Raw genomic sequence first — 21,746 nt, 5'->3', positions numbered from 1 at the left:
AAGGAGTCCCCGTAGATTAGAACAAAGGCCCTGGCAGAATCCTCATTCAGGGACTGAATCCACAATCTCCTATCTCAGGGGTGGCCAACAGTAGCTCGCCAGATGTTTTTTGCGTACAACTCCCATCAGTCCCAGTCATTGGCCATGCTGGCTGGGGCTAATGAGAGTTGTAGGCAAAAAACATCTGGAGAGCTACCATTGGCCACCCCGTTTTATCTGATTCTTACTCAAAGCTTGTCCAGGTTTGTGACTGGTTACAAGCAGGATGATTTACTGTCAGCTACCCAAGCAGGGCTGATTCCAGGATTTCTTTTTTTTGAGGGGGTGTACTTGGTTGGCAGAGATTTCCTGGGGCTCCTTTCCCTTCTCTGCCCACCACCAGGCTCCTCCTTCCCTCCCACCCACCTGTTTCCTCATCCTTCCCTTGTCTGCTCCTTGTCTGGATCCCGTTACCGCTAGGTGGATCTGTAACTGGCTGACAGCTGGCACCCAGAGAGTGCTTGTGAAGGGTTCCTCATCCTCTTGGAGAGGAGTGACAAGTGGAGTGCCTCAAGGATCTGTCCTGGGACCTCTTTTGTTCAACATCTTTATCAACGATTTGGATGAAGGAGTAGAGGGAATGCTTATTAAATTTGCAGATGATACTAAATTGGGAGGGGTAGCAAATACAGTAGAAGACAGAAACAGGATACAGGATGATCTTGACAGGCTAGAAAACTGGGCTGAAACCAATAAAATGAGTTTTAACAGAGATAAATGTCTAGTTCTGCAATTAGGTAGAAAAAAACCCAATGCATGGTTATTGGACGGGGGAGACTCATCTTGGCAGTAGTATGCGTGAAAAGGATCCAGGGGTCTTAATAGACCATATGCTGAACATGAGTCAATAGTGAGATGTGGAGGCTAAAAAGGCAAATGCAGTTTTGGGCTGAATCAACAGAAGTATATGGCCTGGGACCTGTCTACCTTTGGGGCCGCCTTTCCCCATACATACCCCGGAGAGCACTCCGTTCAGGGTCTCAAAATCTCCTGAAGATCCCTGGACTGAAAGAAACTCGATTGACCAGCACTAGAGCCAGAGCGTTCTCGGTAACAGCCCCCCTTTGTGGAAGGCCCTCCCCGAAGACATCAGGGCCCCGCGGGACCTGCCACAGTTCCACAGGGCCTGTAAGACCAAGCTCACCTTCAATGGTTGGGGGGAGGTGGCTATTACCTTCAGCACCGACAATCTCACTGAATTAATATAATGGAAACAGAAGCTTGCCATCTCGGATTTTTAATATATATGGAAATGCTTTTATAGATCTAATTTTAATATGTTTGCTAATGTTTTTAAACGGTTGTTAGCCGCCCTGAGCCTGTCGGGGGAGGGCGGGATAGAAATCTAATAATAATAATAAGTATAAGTCTAGTGTCTAGATCATGTGAAGTGATGGTATCACTTTACTCTGCTCTGGGAAGACCTCCCCTGGAGTCTTGTGTTCAGTTTTGGGCACCACATTTTAAGGATACAGGCAAGATGGAATGGGTCTAGAGGAGGGCGACTAAGATGGTGAGGGGTCTGGAGACCGAGTCCTATGAGGAAAGGTTGAAGGAGATGGGGATGTTTAGCTTGGAAAGGAGGTGGCTGAGAGGTGAGAGGATCACCATCTTCAAGTACTTGAAGGGCTGACATATAGAGGATGGAGTGGAATTGTTTTCTGTGGCCCCAGAAGGTAGGACCAGAACCAATGGGTTGAAATTAAATCAGAAGAGCTTTCAGCTAAACATTGGGAAGAAATTTCTGACCATTAGAGTGGTTCCTCAGTGGAACAGGCTTCCTCCTCGGGAGGTGGTGGGCTCTCCTTCCTTGGAGGCTTTTAAGCAGAGGCTAGATGGACATCTGACAGCAATGAAGATCCTGTGAATTTACGGGGAGGTGTTTGGGAGTTTAGAGAGCGGTTCCTCAGTGGAACAAGCTTCCTCCTCAGGAGGCAGTGGGCTCTCCTTCCTTGGAGGTTTTAAGCGGAGGCTAGATGGCCATCTGACAGCAATGCTGATTCTGTGAATTAGGCAGATCATGAGAGGGAGGGCAGAAAGGGTTGCATCCAGTGTTCCCGCTAAGCTGAGTTAGCATGAGCCAGCTCACAGATTTTTAGCCTCCAGCTCACACATTTTTGTCTTAGCTCAGGAAGGATGACTCCAGAGCACACTAATTTATACAGCAACTCACCACTTTAATGCCAGCAGCTCACAAAGTAGAATTTTTGCTCACAAGACTTTGCAGGTTAGAGCAAACATTTTTTTCCCGCCATCTTCTGGAGCAGGGATAACTGGAGGTGTGGGGGGAGGTTTTTGTGGATTTCCTGCATTGTGCAGGGGGTTGGACTAGATGACCCTGGAGGTCCCTTCCCACTCTATGATTCTATGAGTCTATCTGGCAACTCTTCCCCCATCCCTCGACAGTGGTCAGAGGGACCGGGCAACCTGAGCTGGGCTCCTTGGAAGGCCCCTGCCTTTCGGCCTTGGTCCAGCCTGTTCTTCTCCTCCATCTTACCAGCCAAGTGCAAAACTTAATGATCTGAGGCAAATGTTTTAAAAAGCCATTATACTATCTCAGGGTCACTGAATAGAAGACAGAATATTTGCCATAAAGCAAGAGTGCTCTGCAGTCGGTGGATTCAGTTTCCACCTGAGTGAATATTCACGGCTGACCTTACACAGTAAATAATGTAATGCCTGCCGAAATGCAACGCCACACGAATAAAAGGCAATATATTTATAACATGAACTTTTGTTAATATAATTGCATTGAGTGAAATTTGTGCAGATAACCAGCAAGGGAGCAGATGTTGGATATCCCCAAACAAAAGCTCTTGTAATTAATGGATCATCAGTGCTTGACAAGATTATGAAGACAGGTATTAATTGGATGACAGGACCATATGCGGGAGTCAAAGCAGGCCTGAGAACTGATTCCCTCCCCTGAACATGACAGTTCTGCCCCCACCTGCAGCTCTTGTCCTCCAGAAGGATTCTGCTGCAAGCTTCTACTCTACCGAGAGCCGACCGGCACGTTTCCTCTCTATTCTACAGCAGCATCTCCTCTCTACCTCTTTACATAGGGGAGTGGCAACTTAGATCCAGGACTTTTTTTGTAGAAAAAGCCCAGCAGGAACTCATTTGTATATTAGGCCACACCCCCTGACATCACCATTAGTTCACACAAGGGCTTTTTCTTTTGTTGTTGTTCAGCTGCACAGTCAAGTCCGACTCTTTGTGACCCCCTGGACCAAGTCACACCAGGCCCTCCTGTCTTCCACCATCCTCCTAAGTCTGCTCAAATTCATGTTAAGAATGAGGATCCTGTGAATGTAGGGGGAGGTGTCTGTGAGTTTCCTGCATTGTGCAGGGGGTTGGACTAGATGACCCTGGAGGTCCCTTCCAACTCTATGATTAGGAAGAACTTCCTGACCATTAGAGCGATTCCTCAGTGGAACAGGCTTCCTCCTTGGGAAGTGGTGGGCTCTCCTTCCTTGGAGGTTTTCAAACAGAGGCTAGATGGCCACCTGACAGCAATGAGGATCCAGCCTGGTTCCATCCGGGGACAAGTGGAGACCGTCTCTTTTGTACAGCTCCCGCTTGTTCCAGAAAGCATCTCAATGCCTAACAAACTTAAACCCTTCCTCCTTACACCATCATCTCATCCACACATTGAGACTTCTAATTTGTGCCTGTCTCTCCTGCCCTGCACGTGGAACAGGTAGGACTTCCGAGAAGGCTACCTTGGAGGTCCTGGCCTTAAGTCTCCCGCCTAGCAGCCTAAATTTTTCCTCCAGGACCTCACGACTGCATTTCCCCACATCATTGGTGCCAACATGCACCACAACCACAGGCTCCTCCCCAGCACTGTCTATCAGCCTATCTACTACACGCGTAATGTCCGCTACCTTCGCACCAGGCAGGCAAGTCACCATACGGTCAGTATGCGGTTTCGCCACCCAGCTGTCTACTTGCCTAAGGATCGAATCACCAACTACCAACCCCCCTCCCCTCTCCCCCTGCTCAGGGATGGTTCCTTGGCGCGAAAGGATTCCCGCTCGCCAACCGAAGAAGAGGTCCCTTCTGTGGGCACATTCCCCTTATCCTCAGCACGGTGCCCTGTTCCCTCTCGACCCTCACGCTTTCTGGCAGCAACGGGGCTGCTACATTCAGAGCGGGGCTCATCTAATACACCCCCGAGAGTCTTCCCCAAGTGCTTAACTGACCGTCTCTGCTTCTCCATGGCAGTCACCTCAGCCTCAAGGGCATGAAATCGTTCCCTGAGGACCAGGAGCTCCTTGCATCAAGCACACACCCAAGACTTCTGTCCTTTGGGCAGATAGTTGTACATGTGACACTCAGTGCAAAACACTGGAAAGCCCCCACCCCCCTGCTGGCATTCTATCTTCATGATATATATATATTTTAAAATATACAGTCCTCTTTAAATGCTGTTTAAGTGGCTCCCCTTCTGGAGGGTCAACTTACCTTATTGGGAGAACAAGGAAATCAGGGATCTGGGTTCCTGGTCCTTAGAGAGCCCCTAGGCGAAGAGCCACAGGCCAAGAGCCCTTTAGCTCTCTGGCAAGGCGCAGCTTAAAATGCAAAGAGGGTGGAGCAGAGGCACTCCTAAGCAATCAGCAGCAATCACTCTCAATCACTTTCACCTTTAGCCCACTCAACCAAACAAACAGCAGTTCCCCAGCTATCACAACTCAGAATTTTAGGCAGTCCCACAAACCTCAGAATGAAGTCTTTCAAAACTCAGAAATTCTCAGCAACTTCTCCAGCTGTCTCAGCTATGAGAGATGCTCTGCTCTGTAGGAGATGATGGCAGAAAGATAGGAGATGATGGCAGAAAGCAGCCTGCTGTTCATCAGGTCTCTGTAGTGCAACTGACCGGCGCATTTGGCTGTTAACCAAAAGGTTGGTGGTTCAAGCCTACCCAGGGACATAAGGAGTATTTCTAGATGCTCCTCACCTTTGCTTTTTGAGGAGATCAATCAAGAGTTCCCGGCTGCAACAGTGTTTGGGGGTATATGAGCTATCTGTTTCTAGACCCACTGCCACTGGACCAGGTTAAGTCTGAGCAGGAACAAGGAAGGGAGTGGGGCTACAGCTGGGTGGGAAGGAAAGCTACAAATGGGGCCGGCATCAAGACCATGGTGAGCCAGGTCCAAACTCTAGAGAGGGTTTGGAACCAACTGGGTCATTCCCAGAATTTGCCAACCATACTTGGTGTTAGCAGTCCATCCAAATTTACAGAATGTTTCCCACTGAGGGACTCATCTATAGCTGGCCCCTGTTCCTAAGGAAAGACCACTCGAGCTCACTCATCTTTGAAAAAAGCCTTGATACAGAAAGGGGAACTGGAATGGAAAGACACTGGCTGCAATCACACTCACGAAATATTGCCGTTTCAATCCACTTTCAATGCACTTTCCAACTGGATTTTACTGTGTAAACTGACAAAATCCAGTTGGAAAGTGCACTGAAAGTGGGTTGAAAGCATATTATTTAGTGTGTGTAATTGCAGTTACTGATTGGTTCAAGGACCTGTCCACTGGGACTGAGCCCCTGATTCAGGGTCCAAATCCATAACGATATCATTACAACCTAGCAGGACCCTTTTTTGTAGCAGAAACTCTTTTGCATATTAGGCCACACCCCCTGAGGTAGCCAATCCTCCTGGAGCTTCCAGTAGGCCCTGTAGGAAGAGCCCTGTCAGCTCATGGAGGATTGGTTACGTCAGTGGGTATGGCCTAATATGCAAAGGAGCTCCTGCTAGAATTCCACCCCCGGGCCACACACCCCTGATGTAGCCAATCTTCCTGGAGTTTACAGTAGGCCCCGCACTAAGAGCCCTGTAAGCTCTTGGAGGATTGGCTACATCAGGGGGGAGTGGCCTAATATGCAAAGGAGTTCCTGCTAGAATTCCATCCCTGGGCCACACATCCCTGATGTAGCCAATCCTCCTGGAGTTTACAGTAGGCCCTGTAGGAAGAGCCTTGTAAGCTCTTGGAGGATTGGTTACATCAGGGGGTGTGGCCTAATATGCAAAGGAGCTCCTGATACCAAAAAAATGCAAGCCCTGAAACTTGGAACTTGGCTCCTCTCCTAGCTCTTACTGAATGTTTAGAATTCTTTGTTATTTCTGTGGTGGCAACATCCCTTGCTAGGGAACCAGAGCTAAGACAGGGAGAGGGAACGCTGGCCTGTGACTCTAAGGAGTTCTGAAACATATGACATTTGTGACATGTCAGCCTCCATTAAAAATGAATGCTTGCTTTTTCTTTTAGGAAACAAACATTGCTGGTAAAAGAAATATTGGCAGGAGGTCCGGTCCACTCCGTCCTGCTGACCTGAAAGATCCCTCCTGCCCCAGGGAGCTACTCCGCCCCTCCCCCCACCTTTGCTACTTTACTGGCAGGATGCTTAAATGTGTAAGAAAGCTCACACTGACTTCATTGCAAAGGTTGTCGAAACTGGCCTTATCTAAATATGGAACGTTGAACATGGTCCCAGAGTATGGAGCCACAACTCTACCCACCGGACTATGTACAGATTAGGGGGTGGCTTTCTATAAGCCAGAGGGAAGCCCCAGGCTTGTAAAAAAATCTAGAAAGGGAAAAGAAAGGCAAGAGGTTAGGGAAACAAACACATTGCCCAAGGATGACATCTCATGCTGCTACACTGATCTGGTCCTCACAACCACAATCAACAATGCTGCAGCCCATGAAGCCACAGTGAGGAAACAGTCGGGGCATCATGAGGAAGAGGGGGGAGAGGTGGCCACAGTGGTGGGGGGAGGGAACAGCCATGAGATAGCAGGGAGGAAAGGAAGGAAGTGGGGAGGGGGACCCAGCAGAGTATGGGGTTTAGGAGCGGGTTCTAGAGCTATGGGGAAGTCCCTTCTTTCCTATTCATTCCATTGATGCTCCGTCTGGTCCAGCAGCAAGGGCTGGCTGTGGCCCTGGCTAAAGCTCTCTCCTCCTCCCCACTGAGGCTGTGGGGTAAACTATGGTTCCATTTGGAAGAGTTCGTTTTCTGTGGCCCCAGAAGGTCGGACCAGAACCAAAGGAATGAAATTAACTAAGAAGAGTTTCCAGCTCAACATTAGGAAGAACTTCATGACCATTAGAGTGGTTCCTCAGTGGAACAGGCTTCCTCCTCGGGAGGTGGTGGGCTCTCCTTCCTTGGAGGTTTTGAAACAGAGGCTAGATGGCCATCTGACAGCAATAAAGATCCTGTGAATTTAGGGGGAGATGTTTGTGAGTTTAGAGTGGTTCCTCAGTGGAACAGGCTTCCTCGGGAGGCAGTGGGCTCTCCTTCCTTGGAGGTTTTTAAGCAGAGGCTAGATGGCCAGCAATGAGGATCCTGTGAATTTAGGGGGAGGTGTTTGTGAGTTTAGAGGGGTTCCTCAGTGGAACAGGCTTCCTCCTCGGGAGGTGGTGGGCTCTCCTTCCTTGGAGGTTTCTAAACAGAGACTAGATGGCCATCTGACAGCAATGAGGATCCTGGGAACTTAGGAGGAGGCATTGGTGAATTTCCTGCATTGTGCAGGGGATTGGACTAGATGACCCTGACGGTCCCTTCCAACTTTATTATTCTATGATTTTGACCTGCTCAAAGATACAGACCTGGAAGGGATCCTCCAGGATTCCACACAAAACTGGCCAAGGATGCTTTTTTCTAAGCAGGCTTTTGTAGAAGTCTGTCCCACAGATTTCAACTGGACACACAGTTAATTTGCAAAGCACTTGTCCTAAGAACCTGACATCATTTGACTTCGAGACCAACTCACTCTAGAAGCTCTGGTCCCCTGAAACAAAGGGGAGGTCCCACTGTTGTTCTACAGAAACATTTTAGAGATGACAGAAGTACTATAGAATGTCAGCAGAAGGAATAGGGTAACAGCTGTTTCCTTGCATAATCCTGGAAATGTTCCTGGTGTGAACATAAAGAGGGGCTGAGATGGTGTGCGGATCCCCGCTTCATGTGGAACAGTCTCCATGGAACACTGCTGCCATAGGATGGTTATACTTCTCCTGCTTCATCTTTCCCAGGTCTAGCCCAGTCCATTTGCTGGACTGGAGTAGCACACGAATGCAGAAGAACTCTAACACAGTGAGCTGGTTGCTCACGCTATCCCTGCCTCCATAAGAGAATCTAGCTGTAACTGGCTATTGAAGGGGGCAACTGAAATCGATGGCAAACCAGCAGTAATAATAATGGTTCACACAGCACTCTTCTGACGCACGCAGATAGTCTTAACCACCTGTTGATGAGTGCTCACAACAATATAGGGAATGCTCCAGCCTCGTCTATTTTAATGGGAGAAGCATGCTTAACAGAGCTTAAAATGGCTGAGATTGTTTAAAAGAAGAAGAGTTGGATTTTATACCCCGCCCTTCACTCAGAGTCTCAGAGTGGCTTACAATCTCCCTTCCCTTCCTCTCCCCACAGCAGACACCCTGTGAGGTAGGTGGCGCTGAGAGAGCTCTTCAGAGAACTGCTCTTGAGTGAACAGCTCTTTCAAGAATTGTGGCTGACCCAAGATCACACCAGCAGCTGCATGTGGAGGAGTGGGGAATCAAACGCAGCTGATTTAGTTGGATCCTTCCCACAATGTGGACATCACAGATATATTCTGTAGAAATGCTGGTGGCCGTGGCAGCCCTTTCCCCAGCCTTTATCAAGCAATATTATTGTTAGGAGGAATGGATTCTGCCTTGCCTCTTCATTACCAGAACAGGCAGGCTTCAGAGGGAACCACTGAGCCAGAAAGACAGAGAGGTCAGGACTCTCTTCATCCCACCTTAGATGTGGCTCAGTAGCAGAGCATCTGCTTGGCTTGCAGAAGGTCCAAGGTTCAATCCCTTCCAGCTGTAAAGACCAAGCAGTAGGTGATGTGAAGGACCGCAGCCTGAGACCCCGGAGAGCCCTTGCCAGCCCAAGGAGACAAGACTGACTGTGATGGACCAAGGTGCTGATTCAGTAGAAGGCAGCATCACCCGTTGTATCTTTGATATTTATTATTGGGGAAATTACTTCTGGTCTCCCTTTATTTACTTAACCTCCATGAGGGCAAGGCATGCTGTTGTCTATCTCTGCCCATAAGAACATAAGAGAAGCCATGTTGGATCGGGCCAATGGCCCATCTAGTTCAACACTCTGTGTCACACATGGGCCAAAACTCAGGGGCCATCAGGAGGTCCACCAATGAAGCCAGAACTCCAGAAGCAGTCCTACTTGCCCCACAAGCACCAAGAAGACAGAGCATCCTTGCTTTAGACATAAGAACATAAGGGAAGCCATGTTGGATCAGGCCAATGGCCCATCCAGTCCAACACTCTGAGTCACACAGTGGCCAAAAAACCAGGTGCCATCAGGAGGTCCATCAGTGCGGCCAGTACACTAGAAGCCCTCCCACTGTTGCCCACCCCCCAAGCACCAAGAATATAGAGCATCACTGCCCCAGACAGTGTTCCATCCATATCTGCGGTTAATAGCCACTGATGGACCTCTATTCCATATCTTCATTCAGTCCCCTCTTGAAGCTGTCTGTAAGAATATAAGAGAAGCCATGTTGGATCAGGCCACTGGCCCATCTAGTCCAACACTGTGTGTCACACAGTGGCCAAAAAAGAAAACCAGGTGCCATCAGGATGTCCACCAGTGGGGCCAGAACACTAGAAGCCTTCCCAGTGTGCCCCCCCAAGCACCAAAAAGACAGCATCCCTTCCTCAGACATAAGAACATAAGAGAAGCCATGTTGGATCAAGCCAATGGCCCATCCAGTCCAACACTCCATGTCACACAGTGGCCAGGGCAGTGGAGTGTGTGTGTTAGCCAGTAACAATTGCCTTAATTATTAAAATTAGAGATTCTAAATTACGCCTGACTTTAAGACCCTTCCTCCTGTCTAGGAATTATCCACTTTTTGTGGTCAACGTGTGTGGCTACTGTGTAGTGAGTGTCTGCAGCCCTGGCATTCAGAGAGTCTCACATCCTCTTAGAGACCTTCTTTTCCTGCAGTGAGAGGTGGTGGGGCTTAAGACTGCCTCTCAGCCCCTGGGCCTTTTGGAATAAAGCACTTTTTTTCCTGTGGTGTAAAGTTGTGGAGTTCAAACCTGCCCATGGATTGTGCCTCTTCAGTTCTTTCAGGGTTATGGGCACAACACTGGATAGTGGAGACTCACTGATGAGGAAAAGGCATTCTGCACTGGTTCAGAGGCTCATATTCTTTCACACATGCATGTTACAGTAAGCTGGTTTACCATTAATGATTTAAAAACACCATACAGCTGCTCCCCATGTGCCTCTGGAGGCAAATTTCCCAGTGTAAACAGGAGAGGATTTCAAAGTCATCTAGATGTCGCTCTAGTTTTCTGGCCAATCTCACTTGTTACTAAGGTCACCAAAGAGAAGAGAAACAAGAAAGAAACAAAAGGGCTCAGGGAGAAAAAGTGAATTTGGTCAGGAAGAAGGTAACTGACTTACCTCCCACCATCTTGCTGGTTTCTCTCCCCCATTCTTTTTCAAGTAATTGGAAGAAAAATTTCTTACACATTTCCACTTATATCTCCACCATGAAAAAGACCAGAAACTTGTTTTTTTTTTTTTTTTTTTTAAAACCTAAATGCTAGGAATTCAGGGAGGAGGCATCATCTAGTTCTTTGGAGACATTGCCCCTTCTGTCCCCTGTAGCTGTGGGCCTGCCAATACGCATTAGCTACCTTGACAGTCAGCAGACTAATCACTGCAGATGTAGAGTGGAATCAACCTGTTTTCACAAATATCAGTTAGACTACAGGATTGGGAAATGCTGAACCTAAAGTCTGACGGAGTATCATTTAGAATTGTTTATCCATGCTTTTAAATATCTTCTAGATGATAGATAGATAGATAGATAGATAGATAGATAGATAGATAGATAGATGATAGATAGATAGATAGATAGATAGATAGATAGATAGATAGATAGATAGATGATAGATAGATAGATAGATAGATAGATAGATAGATAGATAGATAGATAGATAGATAGAATTCATTGAGTTGATCTTACCTTAAATTCTTCCAAAATCTTGTAATTTTTTTCTTGATATTCACAAAAATTCTTCACCTCCTTGCATTCCGGACAGCATCCATTGTGTTCTACTTTAGTACACTTTGGGTGAATTTTGGGGCACTCCGGCTGATCACAGACAGGCCCGTCTTCAGTACAGACACAGGGGCAGTTGGAATGCCCTGGGAAAAACCGTTCTCCCAGTTTGTATACAAAGCCACTGTCATCCACACAACCTTTCCCTCGATAGTCATCAAAGATCAGATTGTTTTCATTATTGGAGGCCTGGTCCCCGTCGTCAGCAGGGTAGTCCTCGTGGTTGAAGGCAGCGGGGGTGACCACGCGGGGAAGCAGCAGAAGAACCAGGCAGGCCTCATGGATGTGAAGAGCCATCCCAGCCCCCCTCAGCTCCTGCCTGGGATCCCCCGCTCAGATGCACACAGATGCTCCCATGGAGAAGGTCGTGCGGCAGGGCTGGGAAGGAATTCGGACAGGAACAATGGGAAATGTTGAAAAAGAATGATGCACAAGGGTATTATTTTCTACAGTTCCTAGAGATGAGCAATTAATTAGCAAGAAACCTAACCTTTCTAACAATTCTTGAAAATTGATTAACATATATATATATATATATATATATATATATATATATATATATATATATATATATATATATATATATATATATATATATATATATATATATATATATATATATGCATTAGCAGACAGTACAAGAAAATGTGCAAGGTATGTGGGGTTTCAGGAGGACTAGCTATGTTATTTTGCAATAGAGGAGTCTAGTCTAAGGGGCTGCTGGTGAACTTCAGTCTAATAACATCAGAGTGATTCTTTTAGCTTCAACTGGATATCCTGCGAATTGTGCACTTCAGTGGTTAAAAATCTGCACTTTGCCAAATACAATGGCGCAAAGGTATACATTGCCAAACCCAATACAGACAATGCAACCCACCCAGAAAACGGTAAGAGGATGTTAATCCCAGTTGGGTTGGACAACACACCAACCCAGTGCTAGTCTGATGAGTTCACAATGGAGGCCTCTCAATCTTAGTCCGAGTCCTGCATGAGGAACTACGGAGGCACATCACGGACACACTCAGGTGCTGACTGCTGATGACGTCAGGCACACACAAGCAAATGCATGCCCACATCTGGGTGGCAGGTGCTGCGTTTGTTTACACGCCACAACAGGCGGGTTTGTGGAGAGGATGAATCACTTTTGAATGAGTCTTTCAGAAAACTGAGACTTAGACCCATCATTGCAATTGTTCCTATTTAATTGCTAGACTCACAACTCAATACTGCTTTCACAGCATGATGAAAAGAGATAATCATACCCCTCCCCCCAAAAAAAAGATAAAGAAGAAAGAACAATGATTCTGACATTGAATTGCATTTATGCTGTGAATATGGGGGGAGGGGGGGACAAAACACCACACTGTACTGATGCTGGTCTTGGGTACAGTGAAACATTTCCAGTTGTGAAGCTGTTCTTGCCAAAGGAAATCAGATCCATGGGCAGGGCTGGCTCAAACTAGTCCTTTGGGTCTTAATGCAACTGTGGGGTGTTCCTCTGTCTGAAGAGGGCTCAGAAGGCCAAGGCTTATTACCATCCTTCCTTCCAGGTGGCCCTGCTCTGTCTCATAGACGTAGGGCAGCAAATTATGTTTTGACAGACAAATATTCCTCTCACCTGAGCAGCCTGCTCTGAACACGTCAGGACCTCCACTGGTCATGGGAGTTGAGAACCTCAAAGGCTTCCCTACCTGCACAGAGTAGCCACAGCATCCAGGAAAGAACATCTTCACTAGGATGACTGTTTGATTTGGGAGAAAGGAGGGCCTTGCCATTCCCTCGCGCTCTACATCTATTTTGCTGCTTCACTATCAGTGCAGTGCCCATCATTGTCAGCAGAGTATACAAGCCACACATTCTGTATCGATCCTCTAATGCAAGCCTAAAGGAGGAAGAAGTCAGCATGACTGGTTCCCTTTCCTTCCCAGAAAGTGGCCACAAAACAGATGAATGACAATGAAAAACCTTCTATGAGCTGAAGAAGCTTGTTTGCTAACTGGATATGAATGCGTTTTTTTAAGAAGATACTTCTTCACCTTGTTTGTATGTCTTGCTCCCTGCAGACAATGGTCTAATATTAAACTTAAATATTAAAGACATCCCAACAATGATAGAAAATGTGATTTTGTTACAGATGCAACCACTGTTTGTGCACCATTTATTTGAAAATGATTCTCCAACTTCCTATCTATCTATCTCTCTACTTCAAACCACAGCAGAACAAGAATGACTCAGGGGGAAAAAAGAGAAGCAAGCTGTGTATTTTGCCGAACAATCAAAATGAGCCTGTTGACAAAGCAGATTTTGTTCAGTGCTTCTACAAGGGAGACGCTGGATGTTCCACAGACCTGCTCAGAATGCTAAGATGTCTCGTCCACTGTAGTCCCAGACACATTTTTAACCACATGAGTCAATGGTGCAGCAACAGCAAGAGTCTTCGTTCCCCAAGCACTGTGCTCTCTCTCTCTCTGTCTCTGTCTCTCTGAAGGCAAGGCTGCTCCGTCCGCCTTCCCTCTCTGACCAGCAGCTGCCTGCATGCTACAGGTCGGCTTCCGTCTGCTAAGCTTCAAAGCTGTGCAAACTTTACAAAATGATCAGGTTTTTAAAGAAGTGATTTGCAACTAGCACCTCACGGAACAACCCATTTCCGGTTCGAGTGTTCCCAGCTTTCACAAAGAATTAAATCATTAGCACTGCCAACATCTTGTCATCTTAGATGCTTTACTGTAACTTAATTATGCTTCATCTTGACACAGGAAAATGGAACAGAATGAAAATCCGATGCATTGATTAAGAATTTAGCATGCAAATGAGCTCTAGGGAGCTCCCAGTGTGCACTTAAACTTTATTGTATTATTTCTTTTACTGCAAGACATTTTAAGCTGCTTACTCTTGAAAAACCAAATACCTCCTGGGAAATGCATGCTCACCTCGTCAGGGTGAGAGCTGGGAAGGGTCGCAGGCTGGCAGCATCTCTGCGAGGTCTCAGAAACAGCAGGTCTTCTCCGTTCCATTTCCCAGGCAGGGTGAGGAGGGGAAATCCCTTCCCCCAGGGGCTCCCATTGCCCAAAAGCCCCCCAGCAGAGACATGGGGAGGCTTCCGCTTCAGCCCCGAGCTCCAGAATTCAGAGCAAGCAGCCGTAGAAGGAGCCAGAGGTGAGGCTGCCTGGTGTAAAACCGCACTCCAAAGGCACCCTCATCGTTGCCTGCTTGATCTTTGATCCCCTTAAATCCTTGGCTCCGATGCTCACTTCACCCCCCAAAACCAACAGATCCTGGCACTCTGGATATCTGCAAAAAGGCACACGAGGGTGGTGGAGGATGTGCTATGCTCCCCGTTCCAGGAGCGGCAACAGCACGCCGGAGCTTCCAGCCAATCCAGACCAAAATGCAGTCAGCAGCAGTACCATCCTGCCTGTGGGGGTCTCCGGCCGGCAGCTCTCCCCGAAACAAATGCAGGGGGCTGCGGGGGTCTCAGGAACGGCGGCTGCTGCAGCAGCAACTTTCGGTGAGATTCAGCACCCTGGAGAGTGGCATCTGGGCAGCTGCTCCTGCAGAGCTCCGATTCTGTCAAGCGGCTGGACCCCTTCAGCACCACGGACAGCAGCCAGCGATTTGCATCAGGCGGGCTGGGCGGGACATGCCACTGGGGGAGGAAACCCCACCGAGCCCTTCCTGCAGACCGGCGGGGGACACGACGAGCCCTTCCCCAGGCTGCTACAATGCATTTGTAAATGTGCAGCTTTCAGTCAACGACGACGACAACAGAGCACTGCTGATGTCAAGAGACGGGGAGTAGATCACACTGCAGGGCTGCCTTCCAGGATGTGGCGGGGAGAAGCCAGGGGCTCTCTGCAGCTACGAAGCCAGACAGCAAGGGGGACTGGCCAGCCAAGCAACCCCTCCGAAACTTCCTCCTTCTTATCTCGCCATCCTTCATCAGATTCACTTCAGAAAAATACACACCCCGTGTGTGAATGTGTCTGCATGTGCAGGAGAGACAGAAAGTGTACACACACACACACAAATACACATGCACACACAGACACAGACACGCAAACACACACACACGGCAGATCTTCCCAGGAGCCAGGACAAGTCCAAAGAGATGACATTGTTTTTAAAAGGTAAATTTCTGTTCCGGTTTCTGCTGTCTTACCTTAGAGGACAATCCTGCCTGCAGTGCATCTCCTCTGTCATTAGGCGTCATCGGAAAGCCATTTTCCCAAGAACATTTCATACTTTCTTTATGGACAAATAAACAGGCAAGAAAGAAGTTAATTTTTTTTTTATTGAGGTACGATACAGAAATGTTATATTCCATGCAATTAATTGTTCTGTCTCAAATGCTGAAGGCAAACTCAATTTTTTTATAAAGCCAGATCCCTTGTTAAGAGGCTGCTAGAACCATCTTGGTGAGATTTCACTCCACAGTGGATCAGCGCCTCAGTTCCAGATTCGAACTGTGCCATCGGAACCACCGGATATCAGATGTTCCGCCTTGTGATCAAATGTGACACTCTGGACTTCATCTTCGTGGCCCACCAAGCTGGAGAGCTGCCCTGATTTGAGTTCGAGAGTCTTCACGGTTCCATCGTTGCTGGCAAGAGCTATAATGTGACCTGGAAAGGAAAGGAAAGAGGATGGAGGACTCGAATGCAAAGCCCCAAGCGGCTTTCAACACTCCAGCCCACAAGCCACCACATCTTGTATCCAATGGAGCCATGTTGGGCACAAACTTGCCCAAAGCTGCAGAGAATCAGGCACTTTTCAGAAATGCAAGTCAAATCAATATTTAAAAAGAGTTTTGGAGAGACAAAATTAACTTGGGAGGCTGCACAATGCAAATCAAGGCAGGAAATGTGCTGAGGAAGCAATTATTTCATAGAAGACTTGCAATACATCCATTTGAACACTGTTACTCCTGCCAGCTAATAGTCTGCACTAAGGAAACAAGTATGCAGTAAACATGAACTAAAGTTGTGCTGAAATTAACTATGTAAATTGTAAAAAATGTACATCTCTCTAGTACAAATAAGTTCAGTCGGCTGCTTTATATGAAAAGAAGTGTTATTTTTGCTCTGTAGCATGTCAGATTCTAAAAAAGAAAAAGAAAAAAAGGGAAAAGGAAAGGAAAGGAAAGGTCCCCTGTGCAAGCACCAGTCGTTTCCGACTCTGGGGTGACGTTGCTTTCACGTTTTCACGGCAGACTTTTTACAGGGTGGTTTGCCATTGCCTTCCCCAGTCATCTACACTTTCCCCCTAGCAAGCTGGGGACTCATTTGACCCACCTCGGAAGGATGAAAGGCTGAGAACCTCAAGCCGGCTACCTGAACCAGCTTCTGCTGGGATTGAACTCAGGTCGTGAGCAGAGGGCTCCGACTGCAGTACTGCAACTTTACCACTCTGCGCCACGGGGCTCTTTCCCTGTCAAATTCTACCACTAAACAAAAAGATGCTGTTATCCTGTAGACACTTGAAGAAGAATAGCATCCCGGGTGGCACAGCTTGCAATGCACCCTTTCATTTCCATTCCATGGTCTTCTTAGAACTTCTACTGAAGGAAATGCCTGCACAGACAGACACTCCAAAGGTGTTTTCATTGCATGTGATGTGACCTGGATTTGCTTAAATGCATCTCAGTGGATAGACTTTCAGGTGGGCAGAGCTGTGTTGGTCTGAAGCAGCAGAACGACGTTGGAGTCCAGGGGCACCTTGAAGACCAACAAAGTTTTATTCAAGGTAGAAGCTTTTGTGTGCAGGCACACTTCTTCAGATACAGTGAAACAGAACTTCCTCAGCCATTACATGTAGGAAGAGAGAGGCAGGGTGTTGCCAGGAAGGCCTAGTCATATCCAATTTGAAGTACTGGGGAAGGCAAGGGCAAACCGCCCCGTAAAAAGTCTGCCATGAAAACGTTGTGAAAGCAACGTCACCCCAGAGTCGAAAACAACTGGTGCTTGCACAGGGGACTACCTTGACCTCTTTTTTTTATCCAGTTCTGGAGGCTTTTAAATAGGTTCTCTACATAGTTCAAACAGGGCAAACCCTATGTCAAAGGATAAATGGACATCAAGGATCACAAAACTGAGAAACCTGTCAGAGGACATTTCAGCCTCTGGGGCACTCAATGGGGGATCTCAAGGGAGCTGTTTTATTGCAATTTTTTATTTTTTGTTGGTCTTAAAGGGGCCACAGGACTCCACTTTGTTCTCCTGTGTCAAACCAATACATCTATGCATCTGCATCTAAAAACACAATATAGTTAAGCTCAGGAGTCATTTTATAGAAAAATAGGTGGTGGAGCTCATTAGCATAACTCATTAGCATATGCCACCACCCCCAACAGCCAAAAGAAAACTGACACAAGAAAGGAGAGCCCCGGGGGAGCGAGGCCTGCTTGGGATGGCTAGAGATCCAGCCAGCTCAAGCAGGCCTCGCTCACCTGGGGCTCTCTTTGGCCACCCCCCCCGGTCAAAAGGTCAGCAAGCCATCCGCTACCCAAAAAATCACATAAGAAGTGGAGAAAGAGTGGCATGGGCTTCTCCAGGGGTTAATGAGGGCTGCTGGGGGTGTGCCAAAGCTCCTGGTAGCTGGCTGGCTGCCCGCTCTCCTAATCCAGGGATTGTTATGCAGCTGCACCTCCTATTCAGTGGACAAGGTAGGTAGGTGGGGAAGAGGAGGGGGCTATCAGAAAGGTTCAGGAGCTGCACGCCTGTGAGCTCCTGCTGAATTCAAGGCCTGGTTAAGCTAGCATCTGGTAACTTCTATATCTGAATTAACCTCTTTCCCACCTGAAAAGGTCCACTTAAAATTTAAGTGCAATAATCATGAATTTCACATCCAAACAAAAATCAATAGATTCATTTCAAAGCAGACGTGCTTCTTTCAAGAAAGATGCTCCTGCATTTCAAGTTCTGATTCAATGCAGGGCAGAGATGCAACGCCTATATCTGCTCAAAATGATTCTAAGCTGTTCACATGCACCGTTGTAGAAGTCTGGAAAGCTACTTGCAGCTGGATTAATTGTGCAAAGGTCACTGGGGAAAGAACTGCCCTCATATTTTATGGATCATTACGGAAAAGAGAGCCGGACGTTGACTCATGGTCAACATTACTAAGTTCAAAAGGAGCTTCATAAGCCAATGGCAAAATGCTGTTCTGAGACGATTAACACACAAACCCACGCACACTCTTCATGCAAATAAGAAGTCCATACCTATCTGGAACTAGTCATTTCCGACTTAAGACAACCCTATGAATTAATGTCCCCCAACACGTCCTACCATTAGTAGCCTTGCTCAGGTCTTTCAAACTGAAGGCTGCGGAATAAGATTAGACACAACTAAGTCCCTCTGCCCCCTCCCCCCGGTTTTCAAAGGGAATAAGCCCGTTAACTTTACTGATAACAGGGTTCACTGCTAAAGTTTCCTAGAGACGTTCATATGGAATTTTCAGGAGAAAATTAAGGATTTTACAAAACTGGAAAGGGAGCTTCAATATGGGAATGGACTTCTCCATGCTGAATTTCCAGCACTGAGGATAGATACAGGCAGAGCATTTTTGTAGCAGGAACTCCTCTGCATATTAGGCCACACACCCCGATGCAGCCAATCCTCCAGGAGCTTACAGGGCTCTTCTTGCAGGGCCCACTGTAAGCTCCAGGAGGATTGGCTACATAAGGCGGGTGCAACCTAATATGCAAAGGAGTTCCTGCTATTAAATCAGCCATGGGTACTGGAATTACGGTCAATGAGTGTACTGCTCTGAGCTTGCATCAAAATGGTTGGGCTATTTACTTATTTGTTTTCTTCTCCCCACGAAGACCCAGGGTGCTGGCACCATTCTCTTGTCCTCCATTTCATCCACACAACAACCCTGTAAGGTAGATGAGGCTGAGAGTCTGTGGCTGGCCCCCAAGATAACCTAGCAAACTTCTGTGGCACAGTAAGGATTCAAACCTTGTTCTCCCAGATCCCAGTCTGACACTTTAACCACTACGCCATGCTGGCTCTCATGAGCCACAGCAGAGGACATGGGGGAGAGACGTGTATTTCCAAGTTCTCCTATTAGCCTGTCCACCCACACCAGGGCATTTATTGTTGCTGAGGGGGGGGGGGCAGGGAGGACAAAGGTGGGCCATTGCAGGGTTCAAGCAGTGCCACGACTGGCCAGTCAGCAGGCAGCCCAAGACCATCTCACTTTGACCCACGTACCCACTCTCTTCCCTTTAGCACAGGAGTGGCCAACGGTAGCTCTCCAGAAGTTTTTTGCCTACAGTTCCCATCAGCCCTAGCCAGCATGGCCAATGGCTGGGGCTGAGGGAATTGTAGGCAAAAAACATCTGGAGAGCTCCCGTTGGCCACCCCTGCCTTAGCAGAATTCAAGGGTCATGGGCTACATTTCCCAGGATGCACTTTGGAGCTAAGAAAGGTGGGAGGAAGGAGTGGGGGAGGGTTGACAAGAAACTGGCCTCTTTAGGCAATTTTTTGTTCAGTTCAAAGCAATGGTTTGGGCTGAGGCCTGGAAAAGATGGAAGTTTCTTTTCCTGAAACAGAGCAAATTGCTTGAAGCTCCAGAGACTCGGAGAGCTGCTGGCCACACCCTCAGGAATGGAGGAGGTTGATGCGTTCCATCTCATTAGCGTAGGAGCTCATGGGCAGGAGGGAGCAGGTGTCTGTGCAGCTGAACCCAAGGCAGCTGCAGGACATTTCGGTAAATTGGCAAACCCATCTGATTGGTCGGATCACCTGCTTAGCCACAGACCTGATGGTCGTGACATCACCTGCTAGACATTTGATTGGCTAACTAGAACCAGGCGAACACAGGTTGTTAGGCATAAAGAGAAAAAATTTTTTCATTCTAGCGTTGCTCTGAGCCCTGTGTCTGGATTACTTCGGACTATGGGACATTTTCTTGGTTTTGGTTGGTTCTACTGACTGGAAACCTTGTCTGGGACTTTGGAACCTTACTGGACTCAGTCTTCTTTTAGATCTTGAACCAACCCCTGTAAATGTGCTTGCGTAGACTCTTGGCTTCATTTTTATCCTCACTGTTCCCTGATCTTTTATTGACTATTTCAGCACAATTTTAAGATCAATCACTTTACTTATATTTGTGAAGCTTCCATCTGAATCCAGTCCTGTGGCCCTCCTAGGCCCTATGGCGACCAGATTAATTGTTCTGCGAAACTCGCCTTGAAACATCTGACCTTGCAAGGTAGACTTCCTTGATTTTTACTTCTAGGAGGGCCAGAGAATTTGTCCCTTGGTCTCTGGCTGTCTGGCTAGTGGGAAGGGGCTAGGGTCAGTGCTCCCCTGAGGTGTGAGAACTCATACTTTGGCCTTTTTGATTTTGTCTGGCTTGACCTGCCCCTTTCCCAGGGATCCTGGGTTGGGGTCCCTTGGCAGGGGGCAAGGAGAAGAAGAAGATGGTGAGGGGTCTGGAGACCAAGTCCTATGAGGAAAGGCTGAAGGAGCTGGGGATGTTTAGCCTGGAGACGAGGCGGCTGAGAGGTGATATGATCGCCATCTTCAAGTACTTGAAGGGCTGTCATCTAGAGGATGGGGTGGAATTGTTTTCTGTGGCCCCAGAAGGTAGGACCAGAACCAGTGGGTTGAAATTAAATCAAAAGAGTTTCTGGCTCAACATTAGGAAGAACTTCCTGACCGTTAGAGCGATTCCTCGGTGGAACAGGCTTCCTCCTTGGGAGGTGGTGGGCTCTCCTTCCTTGGAGGTTTTTAAACAGAGGCTAGATGGCCATCTGACAGCAATTAAGATCCTGTGAATTTAGGGGGAAGTGTTTGTGAGTTTCCTGCATTGTGCAGGAGGTTGGACCAGATGACCCTAGAGGTTCCTTCCAACTCTATGATTCTAAGAAAAAGATGATGATATTGGATTTATATCCTGCCCTTCACTTTGAATCTCAGAGTGGCTCAGAATCTCCTTTGCTTTCCTCCAGCACAACAGATACCCTGGGGCCAAGAGGTGGGGCCAAGAGAGTTCTCACAGAAGCTGTCCTTTCAAGGACAGCTCTGCAAGAGCTATGGCTGACCCAAGGCCATTCCAGCAGCTGCAAATGGAGGAGTGGGGAATCAAACCTGCTTCTCCCAGATAAGAGACCATGCACTCAACCACTACACCAAACTGGCTCTCACTTCTTCTCTTCTTTCCCATCTGCCAGCTGGTCAGTCACCTACCACTGGTCTGGTCACCTGCCACTGCCCATAGCCTGGCCCAACATCTGCATGGCTGATTGAGGTGAGGGCAGAGGAGGACGTGGGGAGGAAAGCTCTCTTCCAGCCTGGTTCTACAGTCCAAGGTGGGGGAGAAACCACGGCTGTAGTTGAATGCATGTTTAGTGATGAAGAGGGTGAGGCAAGAGCAGAACAGACACACAAATCAAGGACACAGCAGGGAGCGTTTCCTGTTCTCTGGGTGTGGAGGGAACACTTCAGAAGTTCTCTTGGAACATTCCTGCAGATGCTCTACTTAGATGGATATTTGTACAAGTAAGGGAAGCCAGGCTAAGCATGAAAAATGTGTCCTCATTTACCCA

The 21,746-nt window shown here is 47.6% G+C and overlaps 2 protein-coding genes across 2 annotated transcripts in view; both read right to left on the bottom strand.

Moving 5' to 3' along the window:
• VWC2L (von Willebrand factor C domain containing 2 like) overlaps positions 1-11,518 on the bottom strand; it is a 129,474-nt gene extending 117,956 nt beyond the window's left edge. Inside the window, exon 1 of the mRNA XM_060256915.1 lies at positions 11,093-11,518. Coding sequence (XP_060112898.1) covers positions 11,093-11,485 — 393 coding nt within the window. The 5' untranslated portion in view covers positions 11,486-11,518. The remainder of the gene's footprint in view (positions 1-11,092) is intronic.
• Positions 11,519-15,462: 3,944 nt separating this feature from the next.
• Positions 15,463-21,746, bottom strand: part of SPAG16 (sperm associated antigen 16) — a 541,355-nt gene continuing 535,071 nt past the window's right edge. The window contains exon 15 of the mRNA XM_060256914.1: positions 15,463-15,894. Coding sequence (XP_060112897.1) covers positions 15,866-15,894 — 29 coding nt within the window. The 3' untranslated portion in view covers positions 15,463-15,865. The remainder of the gene's footprint in view (positions 15,895-21,746) is intronic.

Source organism: Heteronotia binoei, chromosome 16 (assembly GCF_032191835.1).
Source record: "Heteronotia binoei isolate CCM8104 ecotype False Entrance Well chromosome 16, APGP_CSIRO_Hbin_v1, whole genome shotgun sequence".
Lineage (NCBI taxonomy): Eukaryota > Metazoa > Chordata > Lepidosauria > Squamata > Gekkonidae > Heteronotia > Heteronotia binoei.
The sequence above is the reverse complement of the archived record's forward strand: the minus strand, read 5'-3'. Positions and strand labels throughout refer to the sequence as shown.